We start from the raw sequence: 13,150 nt of genomic DNA, 5'->3' as shown, positions 1-13,150 counted from the left end.
ATTTTTCTGTTCTTGGTATCTTCTGCAGGAAAGAAAGAAATCTCGTTTTGGGAATGCTTTCCACCTATGTCGAGAAGTTCTGCGTTTAACTAAGTTGGTGGTAGACAGTCATGTGCAGTATCGATTGGGCAACGTGGATGCTTTCCAGGTAAGCCTGAGTATCCCCAGCCCCTGTCCCAGGTGCAAAACCGGGTGAGCCTGGGCTGATTATGGGGCTGGCTCCAGCTTAAAGCCTGATGGGGCATTTGTGTTGCAGCTGGCAGATGGATTGCAGTATATCTTTGCCCATGTGGGGCAGCTGACGGGCATGTACCGCTATAAATACAAGCTGATGCGGCAGATTCGCATGTGCAAGGACCTGAAACATCTCATCTATTACCGCTTCAACACGGTGGGACCCTGCCCATACTCTGACTGTCAGATCCATTTTAATTTTTATATCTAGTCGGGGTGCTTTCCAGGGACCTATTTGTGTCATTACCACCCTCACCGTGTGACTCTCAATAGCCCTCCCCCCAAAGTCCACCCTTAGGTCTAAATAGGAAATTTCAGTTACTGGTTTCTCCCTTAAATTTTCTCATTTACCCCATTTTAGTTGTAGAAGTCCCAGATTTTTTCCCTATTTTTCCTTTGCTGTCATAGGTTCTGTTCCATCTCTGCCTAATTTTCTATTGTTGTCTAAATGAATTGCTAACTTGTATTCTTGACTTCTGCTTGGGATCATAGGGCCCTGTAGGGAAGGGCCCTGGCTGTGGCTTCTGGGCTGCTGGCTGGCGGGTCTGGCTGTTTTTCATGCGTGGCATCACCCCTTTGCTGGAGCGATGGCTGGGCAACCTCCTGGCCCGGCAGTTTGAAGGTGAGTGTTTTTTCCTATGCCCAGCTCTTCTTGTTATATCTTAAAGGTAGATCATATGTGTGCTTTTCTGTCCCCTGCCCTTGTTTAAGACTGAAAATCCCCGCTGGATTGTCTCTAAGTCCCATTCTTTAATGAGTCTTACCTTGTGTTCTGTTTCTTTTGTTGTAATCGTGGTTCGTGAGGGAGTCATGAAAGTAGAAGCCTTCATTAAAAGCAATGAATCTTTTCTTTTTTTTTTAGAATATTTATTTCTAGAGAGAGGGGAAGGGAGGGTGAAAGAGGGGTAGAAAAATCAATGTGTGGTTGCCTCTCATGCCCTCAACTGGGGATCTGGCCCCAAACCCAGGCATATGCCCTGATTGGGAATCGAACTACTGATCCTTTGGTTTGCAGGCTGGCACCCAACCCACTAAGCCACATCGGTCAGAGCTAAAAGCAATGAATCTTTTAATCACTTCACTTGTAGGCCGCCACTCAAAGGGGGTGGCGAAGACTGTAACAAAGCAGCGAGTGGAGTCACATTTTGACCTTGAGCTTCGGGCAGCTGTGATGCATGACATTCTGGACATGATGCCTGAGGGGATTAAACAGAACAAGGCTCGGACAATTCTGCAGCACCTCAGTGAAGCCTGGCGGTGCTGGAAGGCCAACATTCCCTGGAAGGTGGGTATCTCACAACTCTGAGGAGACATGGGCATCTTCCTGGGGTTAGGATTACCACTCCTGGATGCTTTCAGGGGGCCGTGTGGCTCCCATCACTTTCTTTACTTTTAGAGAGGGAAAGGGAGGGAGACAGAGGATGAGAGAAACATCAGTGTATGAGAGATGTATCAATCAGTTGCCTCTCATGCCCCGAACTGGGGACCTGGCCCGCAACCTAAGCATGTGCCCTGACTGGGGATTGAACCGACCTTTTGGTTCTCAGGCCTGTGCTCAGTCCAGTGAGCCACACCAGCCAGGGCTGGCATCACTTTCTCATTGTGCCTTTTACACATTCAGGTCCCTGGACTGCCAACGCCCATAGAGAATATGATCCTTCGTTATGTGAAAGCCAAGGCTGACTGGTGGACCAACACTGCCCACTACAACCGAGAACGCATCCGCCGTGGAGCAACTGTGGACAAGACTGTTTGCAAAAAGAACCTGGGCCGCCTCACCCGTCTCTACCTGAAGGCAGAACAGGAGCGGCAGCACAACTACCTGAAGGTTGGGCAGAGTAGGCTGGATTGGGTAGGGGGTACACTGCAGAGTTGTGCCCATGCCTTGTGTTGGAGTGATTGGCTACAATGGGAGGCTAATTATGATGTCCACTTTGCAGGATGGGCCTTACATCACAGCAGAGGAAGCGGTAGCAGTGTATACCACCACTGTGCATTGGTTGGAAAGCCGTAGGTTCTCACCCATCCCGTTCCCCCCACTCTCCTATAAACATGACACCAAGTTGCTCATCTTGGCCTTGGAGCGGCTCAAGGAAGCTTACAGGTGAGGAGTGGGGTAGTTAGGTTTCTGTGGGAAGGTGATGGGGAGAATGGCATCATTGTCAGAGTCCAAGGGAAGGTTTAGCTTCAGTCCTTTCTGGGATTGGTTTCTTCTTGGTTCTCATTCACTTTCCCGTTGCCTTGTCAGTGTGAAGTCTCGGCTAAACCAGTCTCAGAGAGAGGAGCTAGGGCTGATTGAACAAGCCTACGACAACCCACATGAGGCCTTGTCTCGCATCAAGCGTCACCTTCTCACACAGAGAGCCTTTAAAGAGGTGAGTGAGATGCCCCCCAAGTTTTATTTTGGCTCTGTTATTCATTCATGACACCCAGGTTGGCAGGTTGCCTCGGGTGATTGGTGGATTGGTGTGAATCACTTTCTCTGTCCCACAGGTGGGCATTGAGTTCATGGATCTCTATAGCCACCTGGTGCCAGTATATGATGTGGAACCACTGGAGAAGATCACTGATGCCTACCTGGACCAGTACCTCTGGTACGAAGCTGACAAGCGCCGCCTTTTCCCGCCCTGGATCAAGCCTGCTGACACAGAACCACCTCCTCTGCTTGTTTACAAGTGGTGCCAAGGTAAACTTCTAGAATCACCCCGAGGAAGGGAGGTGAATTGAGTTACATATCAAAATTCTCATTTCTGCAGCATAATTCATTTAGTATCTTGCTGCGTGGCACCAAGGAAGTAAGTATTAGTGTTAAACTGAACAGAGCTGACACTCAGCCATCCAGATGACTGGACAGAGTGGTAGTACGATGGGGTTATGCAGTGTGATAGCTACTGTAGGCACTAATGCTAAAAGCGAATTTCTAACCTGGAGACCTGTCTTGCTTACTCTTGAGGCATCAATAACCTACAGGACGTATGGGAGACAAGTGAGGGTGAGTGCAATGTCATGCTGGAGTCACGCTTTGAGAAGATGTACGAAAAGATCGACTTGACCCTGCTGAACAGGCTGCTGCGACTCATTGTAGACCATAACATAGCTGACTATATGACAGCCAAGAACAACGTCGTCATCAACTATAAGGTGTGTCTTAGGGACAGGGTAACGAGGAATTGTGGGGGGCACTGTCTTGCCCACTGAGGGTGGGCCCTGGAGAAGCCTGGGACATGGCCAGGGGTTAAGAGTCGTAAGTCTCTCTTTCTAGGACATGAACCACACAAATTCATATGGGATCATCAGAGGCCTGCAGTTTGCTTCGTTCATCGTGCAGTACTATGGCCTGGTGATGGATTTGCTTGTGTTGGGATTACACCGGGCCAGTGAGATGGCTGGGCCCCCTCAGATGCCAAATGACTTTCTCAGTTTCCAGGACATAGCCACCGAGACTGCGCACCCAATTCGTCTCTTCTGTAGATACATTGATCGCATCCATATTTTCTTCAGGTGAGGGTTTGCCTAAATTCTTACCCATTTTTTAAAAAATCCTCACCTGAGGATATGTTTATTAATTTCGGGTGTGGGGGGAGAGAGAGAGAAATGTCAGTGTGAGAGAGAGAAACGGCCATCCGTTGCCTCCTGTATGCGCCCTGATTGGGGATCGAACCTGCAGTCTTTGGGTGTATAGAACAATGCTCCAACTAACTGAACCACCCAGCCAGGGCTGGATTCTTATCCTTGCAGGGCATTGAGACCTATGCCCAGCCCCTGGACGTGGCTTGTGTACTTAAGTTGACTTTCTGCTGGGTTGGGGCTCCAAATTGGAATGAAGTCCTATGAGTAGGATAGGGGTTTGGGGTGCGCTCCATCTACCAGCTGTAGGTCTTATGAGGTCCTAGTGTATTGGGGCCTCAGCAATGCACCTTGCCTGGTGTAGGTTCACAGCAGATGAGGCTCGAGACCTGATCCAGCGTTACCTGACAGAGCACCCTGACCCCAACAATGAAAACATCGTTGGCTATAATAACAAGAAGTGCTGGCCCCGAGACGCCCGTATGCGCCTCATGAAGCATGATGTCAACTTGTGAGTCCAGATGGGGGCTGTGGGAGCTGGAAGAACGCCAGCCTGAGGGGCCTGGAGAACCTTTAGAGGGGGTTTAAGAGGCAGTGTCCTGGGGGTGAGGAGTGTCCTCTTTTGGGATATAACTCTAGCCTTGAAGGAAAGTTTCTTCCAGGAAACTGATGTGACCATATGTTTTCTATGGGTAGGGGTCGGGCAGTGTTCTGGGACATCAAAAACCGTCTGCCGCGGTCAGTGACTACAGTTCAATGGGAGAACAGCTTTGTGTCCGTGTACAGTAAGGACAACCCCAACCTGCTTTTCAACATGTGTGGCTTTGAGTGCCGCATTTTGCCTAAATGTCGCACCAGCTATGAAGAGTTCACCCACAAGGATGGGGTCTGGAACCTACAGAATGAGGTACAACTTGGGAAGGGGGCTGGACATAGCATTGCTATCCCTTTGCCTCCCCGGGGGGGTGAGGGATACTGACACAACTTTCCATTATTGATCAGCTGAGGCTCGTTGGGTGGGCAGGGCATAGTGCACTCAGAGTTGGTTCTTGCTCCTCTGGCAGTACTGGAGACAAGTTAACCTTGACCTTGTGGTTTAGGTTACTAAGGAGCGGACAGCCCAGTGTTTCCTGCGTGTGGATGATGAGTCAATGCAGCGCTTCCACAACCGCGTGCGTCAAATACTGATGGCCTCTGGCTCCACCACCTTCACCAAGGTATATCAGTCAGCACCAGCTTTCGTCATGTCCTCTGTCCTTCTCACATCTCTTTCAGCCCTTGGTTTGCTCTCCTTTTTTCCCAGTGTTGTCCACTGTACCAGTCTCCGTACTTAGTGTGTCAAATCAGCTCACAGTTATTTTTCTGAGAATTCCCTTTAGGAAATCTGCAGCTTGCTTCTGTGTAGTTGTGATTCTAAAGTAAGGCAAGCGTTGAAGTTGAATTTTTATTATTTTTAAAGATTTTATTTAGTTTTAGAGGGGAATGGAGGGAGAAAGAGAGGGCGAGAAACATCAATACGTGGTTGCCTCTCACACGTCTCCTACTGGGGATCTGGCCCACAACCCAGGCCTGTACCCTGACTGGGAATCGAACTGGAGACTCTTTGGTTTGCAGGCCAGCGTTCAATCCACTTAGCTACACCAGCAAGGGCCAGAAGTTGGATTTTTAAATTTAAACAAACATCACCGTTTTTGCATCTTTCCAAGGGGTAGTTATCCAAGTCATATAACTCGTCTTTTAAATAACATAGTGTGCATGTTGAAAAGCAGATATAACTAGCTATTTCAGTTTTTATTTTCCCTTCATTTATTTCCAGAGGCCCAGCTGAAGGCAGCTGGAATTGAAAAAGAATAATCTCAGGGTTTGTTGCCTTGTGTATACTTAAGTTTTTGCAAGGTTTAAAAAGTAACCTTGCCCTTTCCACTGTCTTTCCTTGCTGTTATAATGGCGTACATGAATGTCCTGACTGGTGCTCTCAAGAGCATCGGTACTGCCAAAAAGAGAGGGAAACACCAGGTTCTTAGCAGGCTGTGCTCCAAAGTCATTGTCCAGTTTCTAACTGAGATGATGAGGCAGAGTTACACCGGTGACGTTGAAAGCACCGATGATCACAGAGCTGGGAAAATTGTGAGCTTCACAGGCAGGTTAAGCAGGTATGGTGTGCTCAGCCCCAGATTTAGTGTGCAACTCGGAGATCTAGAAAAATAGCTAAATAATCTGCGCCCACCCTGTCGTTTTTTCTTTGTCCTGACAATATCAGCTGGCATCATGGTCCACAGAAGCAAGACCTCAAAAAAAAGCAAATAGAAAATCCTGGGATTCTTTTTCTAGGACCATAATACATACATAGAAATAAAGTATCTCGGCACATTAAAAAAAGTCACTTCATCCTGGTTTCCCTCAGAATGAAAACTGTTAGCTGTAGCATTTTTCTTTCATTCTGACCTTCATATCCCTTCAAATATGTGGCAAAGAATGCTTTAAATTTTTTAGACTTAATTCTTTTGAGGCTACATCTTACCTTAATATCCCTAAAATTCTTCATGATGCGTTTTTTTTGGAATATAGTGCCAGGAAGAAGTTGTCTTTTAGGTTGGCGATTCCCTCTGAGGGTCAGACAACAGGAATTATGTATCACATTTATTCCATTGGTGCTTGTTGGTAACTACTGTGTTCAGGGCATTATGGGCACACTACATGTAAGTCTGCCTTCACTGAGTGCTCCTACCTGGTTGGAGACGCAGATACATAGTCAGGAGGACTCAAGTAAAGCTGTTGTGTTATTTGGGACTCTGAGAACGCTCAAGTTAATGAGTAGCCCACTCTGGGAGAAGGAGATGAAAGGCTTTCTGAAAGAAAAACGTGATGAGGCGGTGAGGGAGAGCATTTCCTCAGCCGGAAGTATGGAGAGGTAACTAGCGTGGTGTATGTGGGGCTATAAAAAATTGAGAATTTACTAGAGTAAAATGGAGTCGGGACGGTTAGTAGGTGGAGGCCAGATGGATAAGCAAGGGCTAGATCACAGAGTATTACACACCTTGTTAAGAGTTTGGTAAGGGTCTTAAGCATGGGAGTAACATTTTTTAGATTTCTCGCATGCTTAACATGCATGGTTCACTCCTTCAGCTGTGGGGAAGATGGGTTTAGAGGAATAGGATGTGAGATCAGGTTTGGGAACTACTGCCAAAGTCCATATAAAAATGATGAATGCACTGAAAGTAGAGGTAAAGATAGGGGAACAGATTTGATAAGCAGTTAGCCGGTAAAATCCACAGAGCTTCGTTTTGATGGGCTGCAAGAGGGAAAGAAAGAAGTCAAAATAACATTCAGTTGGCATGTGACTAGGTGGGTAGATACTGGTGTCACCATTTAGAAGAAAACCAGAAGGAGAGCAAGTTTAGGGGGAAAATAAATGAATTAATAGTTTAGGATGTAAAAATCTTTGAGGTGCCTGAGAACATCCAGGTGGAGGTGTCCAGCAAATATTTATATATTTCTTTAATTCCATGATAAATATATACATATATGTATATGTGTATTTTTCCCTCTTGAATCGATGGTCTCTTAGATTTGATGAAAAAATACTGAGTTTGAAGCTCCAGAAAAAGAAATGAGGTGAGAAAGTAAGAGGAGTAGGAGTAATTTACAGGTTCCTTTGGGATTTCCAAGTGAGGGTATTTTACAGTCTGAGGCTTAGAGATGTTTGGGTTGAAGATGTAGATTTAGATATTTGTCATCTTAAAGAAGATGGTTGAAAGCTCAAGAATGAACAAGATTATCCAGGAAAAATATAAGGAGATGAGTTCGGCACCATTGGGAACACCGAGCAGCAGTATGGCCACACTGAGAGAGTGCTGGGTCGTAGGAGCCAAGTGTCTGGAGGGGGCGACCACTTAACAGTTGCAGTTGCCTAAGAGTCTTTCAGTTAGATAAGGTCTGAAAAGTATCCATTAGGTTTGGCAGTCTGGACGTCATTGGTGACCTTAGCAAGAGCTGTTTCAGAAATAGGGATAGAAGCCAGATTGCAGTGGATGAGGCCTTATGGGAAGTGAGGGAGCGGAAACAGCAAGGACTGGATTTGCCAGAGCTGGAGTAAGGAGGAAGGACATTAGATGCCACCTAGAGGGAGATATGAGTCAAGACAGGTATTTTTAAATGGGAGTATCTTTGGGTAAAGTTTATTAAGGACCCTGTAGTGGTTCAGAGAGTAACAGGTGTGATAAGTGATAGAGCAGCCCTGGCTGGTATAGCTCAGTGGACTGAGCACCAGCCTGCGACTGAACCAAAGAGTTGAGGTTCGATTCCCAGTCAGGGCACGTGCCTGGATTGCAGGCCAGGTCCCCAGTAGGGGGCACACTAGAGGCAACCACACATTGTTGTTTCTCTCCCTCTCTTCCCCCCTCCCCTCTGTCTAAAAATAAATAAAATATATTATTTTAAAAAGCTGCTAAAAATCAATTTAAAAAGGTGATAGAGCATTGGTCTGGAGGAATTGCTTAGAGATGATGGAAAAGGCAAGCAGAGGGAAACATCCTCTGAACTTAATAGAAAAGAGGTCTGGATAGATGTGAACGTAGGTAAGTTTATTTTTATTTATTTTATTGATTGATTTGAGAGAGAGAAACATTGATTTATTGCTCTACTTATATCTGTGCATTCACTGGCTGATTCTTGTATGTGCCCTGACCAGGGATCAAACCTGCATCGGCTTATCAGGACAATACTCCAGCCAACTGAGCTACATGGCCAGGGCTGAATGTAGCTTAATAGGAAGTTAATGAAGTTTAATAGGAAGTTATAACAAGTGTTGAATTTTTCAGCTTTGCTTGGGCTGGAGTAAGGGGCCTGGGGTTTCCAGTTTTCTTTTAATCCTCATCCAAGGACATGCTTAATGCTTTGAGAGAGAGAGTAAGGGAGGGAGAAAGGGAGCGAGACATCGAGTTGAAAGAGAAACAGTGATTGGTTGCCCTACCAATGATTGGTAGGGGCCCTGGCCAGGGGTGGGACCTGCATCCTAGGTGTGGGCCCTGACTGGGAATCCAACCCGAGACCTTTTGGTGTGTGGGACGATGCCCAACCGAGCCACACTGGCCAGGGCCAGGGCCAGGGATTTGGACTTTTAAGTGCAGTGTTAGGAGTATGATAGGATTGTTGAAGAAATTGTGTGTGGCGGACCTAGGTGGGTGTCAAGAAAATGAAGACAGCCATGAGTGAGCGTGAGTTTTTCCCAGAAGCACTCAGCTACCCAGTGATGGGATGGAGAAAGTGGATAGATTATGGTCATTTAGCATTAGGGTTTTGTTGGAGGGCTGTTGTGGTGTGCTAAGGGATTAGATGCAGGGGAATTAAGGGTGCTGGCCTCTGCTGGAATCCTGGATTGTGGGAGGGGTGAGAAGAAAGAGACTGAAAAAGGCGATGGCCTTAGAAAAATTGTAGGGATCAAGGGTGTAGGTGTGTGAGAGTTAGGAGCCTGAATAATGGAGAATGTCAGAAGTTAGGAGTGTACTTAAGCGGGTAGAAGGGCAGGTTCTGGAGTCAAGTTGGGTTCAGATCACAGGTCTGTCATTTCACTAGTTGAGTCTTTGGGCAAATCACCACTTTGGGCTTCAGTTCCCTCACCCATAAAATGGGGAAACAGATACTCCCCAGCTTGGTGAGAATTAAATAATGTATGCAGTCAGCTATATTACTCGATAAATTGCCTAATAAATATTTGCTGTTATTAATTAGAGGGGTCAGAGATTATGATCAGCTACAATACTGGGATTCACTTCTTGAGGTATGGTAAAGTAAAACAGTTCTTCCTATAAAATTTCCTGGTATTCTAGGATTGATAATAGACGAGAAATATCTGGTAGGACTAGAGGTGGCCTTATCCCTGCCCTGTAAAATTTGCCTTCCACCTTGGGCTCTCGTAATCATTGCTGCCACTACCACGTTAGGTACTCCCACCATCCTTTCTCTAGGCATATGCAGTGCACTAGCCCGAGCTTAGAGCCAGGGCCCTTCTCTTCAGCCCTAGTAGTAGCTGTGAAATAAGACCAGGATATTTAAACAAGACTTTGACTTGATAAGGGTTAGGATAACAGAAGGAAAATGGAGATGCACCTTGTTAGATAACCAGACTTAGAAGGTCCAGCAACTTAGTTTTAGTTAATGAAGGGCTGTAAGGCTACCTTCAGTTCCCTGCCTTCTCACAAACAGTCGGCACTCTGTCCCGCCCGCCAGCGAGCCCCTTTAAATGAATCTACATGGCTTGAAGTCAACAGGGAGAGACCTTTAGAGAACATCTTTGCCTGGCAGTGGGTGTATTTCTCTCTTCTTTCTTGTTTGTTTTTGTTTTGACATTTATTTACTTATTTTTGAAGACTTCATTTACTTAGAGCAATTTTAGATATATGATAATATTGTGAGGAAGGCACAGATTTCCTGTATATTCCCTGCCCCTCCCCCGCACATATGTCCTTTTCCATTATCAGTATCACATACCAGAGTGGTATATTTTTTACCAAGGATGAAACTACGTTGACACATCATAATCACCCAAAGTCCATACAGCTCACTTTCGGTGGTGTATACTCTATGGGTTTGGATAAATGTATTGTGACATCTGACATATGTCCACAACAGTGTCATACAGAGTATTTTCACTGCCCTGAAAATCTTGTTTTCTGCCGATTTATCTCCCCCTGCCATCCACTTTTTTTTTTTAATTGATTGATTTTTAGGGGGAGGGGGAGGGGGAGGGAGAGAGAAACATCGATTTGTTGCTCCACCCATCCGTGTACTTAATGGTTGCTTTTTTTTTTTTTAATTTTATTTATTTATTTTTAGAGAGAGAAGAAGGGAGGGAGAAAGAGAGGGAGAGAAACAATGATGTGTGCGAGCGATACATGAATCAGTTGCCTCTCACACACCGCCACTGGGGGCCTGGCCTGTGACCCAGGCATGTGCCCTGACTGGAAATCGAACCAGTGAGTGACCTTACAGTCCGCAGGCTGGCACTCAGTCCACTGAGCGAACCAGTTAGGGCGGAATATGGCAGTCTTGGGAATTTATACTTACTCCCTTCCAGGAATAAAGCACTAGTAACTGCAGCAGAACAACTGGCATGTTCTGTGATAAAAACCGTGCAGCCAGCAATTCCAAGAACAAATACATACAGAGAACTTAACTAAGCCTCAGAATTGTCCTACTGAGGTTGTTTGTCTCAGTCCCCATATCTAGCCCATTCTGGCCTCCAGCCCTCCTTTCTATAGGTCTGCTGCCTTTGTAATTTCATCCTGAGCACAAGCTAGATGGTGAATCTACTGTTTGTGATTTGGTTCATGCTGTTCACTCACTCCGCAGTCCCCTTACCTTGCCTACCTGAATACTGCTATTTGCTCAAGGCTAATTTCTGTAACTCCAGCCAACGTGGCCTTTCACTTTAACAATTGTCCAGAATTCTAACGTACTCTTTACCTTAAAGTCTTGCTTATATCATTTGGTGGTCTGTGGTTTGATCTTTTTTTAATCGATCTTTTGAAAGAATCAGCTTTGGTTTCGTCAATTTTTACTTTTTCTATTCATTGGAGTAGAAAATCTATCTATTGCTTTCTGTTTTTATGTTATCTTTCCTTTTTACTAACTTCAGGTTTAGTTTGCTTTTACTTTTCTAATCTTAAGGTAAAAAGATAATCATTTCTCAGCCTTTTTAATAAGAGCATTCAGTACTGTAAATTTTCCTTATAAGCACTGCTTTGGCTATATCCCTCAAATTTTGGTAGGTTGTTTTTACTTTTCATTCAGTTAAAAATATTTTCTAATTTCCCTTGTGAGTTTTTATTTCACCTATAAGTTATTTAGAACTATGCTGTTTATTTTTCAAATATTTGAGGGCTTTCCAGGTACTCTTCTGTTTCAAGTTTAATTCCGTTATACTCAGAAAACATACTCTGTATAACCTTAGATTTTTCAAATGTATTGAGACTTACTTTTATGGTCTAGCACACATCTATCTTGTGAGTCTCATATGTACTTGAAAACTATCGTTCCATAGAGTGGTTAATAACTGTAAATTAGATCTAGTTGATTAATTTATTTTGTTGGTCAAGTCTTTCTATATCCTTAAGGTCTCTTTGTCTTCTTGTATCAGTGACTGAGAAAGGAGTGCTGGGAATCTCCATCTACAGTCGTGTACTTATTTCCCCTTTCAAGTCCTTTTTGAGGGAGAGGGGGGCTTGAGACACTGTTTACTTCATTAAAGATATCCAAACTTATAGCATAAAGCCACATGACGTTTTTTAAGAAAATTATACATTTTTTGACCATGAAAGAATGTCTGAAAGTCAGATTGCTCTGATCTTTAAAATATTTAGTCAAGCCCTGGCCAGGTGGTTCATTTGGTTGGAGCATTGTCCCATACACCAAATGGTTGCGGGTTCGATTTCCGATACAGGCGCATACCTAAGGTGTGCGGGTTTGATCCCTGGTCGAGGCACAAACAGCTGATCACTATTTCTCTCTCACATCAGTGTTTCCCTTTACCTCTCTTTCCTCTCTTTCTAAGATCATACCCTTGGGTGAGGACTAAAAATATATATTTAGTTGAAACAAAATTACATAACAATTAGAATGTAATTTTTTAAAAAGGTAAAATAGTCAGGAGATTTTGTTGAACATAGCTGAAAGTTGCGCAAAGTGTAATTGGCTAGCAGATGGAAAACCAAGGAGTTATCCAGGATATAAGCGTGCTGAGGGGATGTGAGGACTATTTTGTTGATACCAAAATGCAGACTGACGAACCTTTAGTCCAGGGAGCAGTGAACCCTGCATGTGGGTGATGACAAAGGTGCGCGCCAGGTGGAGCGCTGTATCGTGTGCCTGAAGAGGCAGCTAGGAGTAGAAACGGACTTGACGGCTGGCGCACACACAAACGCTTCTATAGACAGACGCAACTCTGTTGATGCCCCTGAAAGGAACATGTATTGTTCATACACTTAGGTATGATTATGTGATTTTTTTTGTTTTTGAATTTTATGCTTTAACAGGTCCATCATTTTTTGCTTCTTTTATTTTGAAGACCTGTTATTAGGTACGTAATATATTTAGGATTATTATGTTTTCCTAATGAATTGACTCCTTATCATTATGAAATGATCCTCTATCCCTGGTAGTATTACGTTATGAAGTCTTAATTTTTCTTATATCAGTAGGGCCTCTCTAGCTTTGTTTTGTGTTTGCATGGATTTTTTTCCATTTTTTTTTTTTAACCTGTGTCTTTATAATTAAAGTGCATTTCTTGTAGATGGCATATAGTGAACCTTGTTTTGATTCTATGTGTATGTTCCTCTATTCATGATTTCTT

The 13,150-nt window shown here is 44.5% G+C and overlaps 1 protein-coding gene across 1 annotated transcript in view; it reads left to right on the top strand.

The window, feature by feature from the left end:
• The window catches only part of PRPF8 (pre-mRNA processing factor 8), a 31,210-nt gene that overhangs the window by 5,685 nt on the left and 12,375 nt on the right, over positions 1 to 13,150 (top strand). Inside the window, exons 12-24 of the mRNA XM_054573312.1 lie at positions 29 to 148; positions 257 to 391; positions 727 to 856; positions 1,323 to 1,519; positions 1,856 to 2,062; positions 2,175 to 2,338; positions 2,483 to 2,609; positions 2,728 to 2,920; positions 3,188 to 3,375; positions 3,497 to 3,735; positions 4,166 to 4,312; positions 4,498 to 4,708; positions 4,902 to 5,018. Coding sequence (XP_054429287.1) covers positions 29 to 148; positions 257 to 391; positions 727 to 856; positions 1,323 to 1,519; positions 1,856 to 2,062; positions 2,175 to 2,338; positions 2,483 to 2,609; positions 2,728 to 2,920; positions 3,188 to 3,375; positions 3,497 to 3,735; positions 4,166 to 4,312; positions 4,498 to 4,708; positions 4,902 to 5,018 — 2,175 coding nt within the window. The remainder of the gene's footprint in view (positions 1 to 28; positions 149 to 256; positions 392 to 726; positions 857 to 1,322; positions 1,520 to 1,855; positions 2,063 to 2,174; positions 2,339 to 2,482; positions 2,610 to 2,727; positions 2,921 to 3,187; positions 3,376 to 3,496; positions 3,736 to 4,165; positions 4,313 to 4,497; positions 4,709 to 4,901; positions 5,019 to 13,150) is intronic.

The sequence above is a fragment of the Pteronotus mesoamericanus genome, unplaced genomic scaffold (genome assembly GCF_021234165.1).
Source record: "Pteronotus mesoamericanus isolate MK-2021 breed Mesoamerican mustached bat unplaced genomic scaffold, CSHL_Meso_final contig_246, whole genome shotgun sequence".
Lineage (NCBI taxonomy): Eukaryota > Metazoa > Chordata > Mammalia > Chiroptera > Mormoopidae > Pteronotus > Pteronotus mesoamericanus.
Note: the sequence above shows the minus strand (reverse complement) of the source record. Positions and strands in the feature narration are given on the sequence as shown.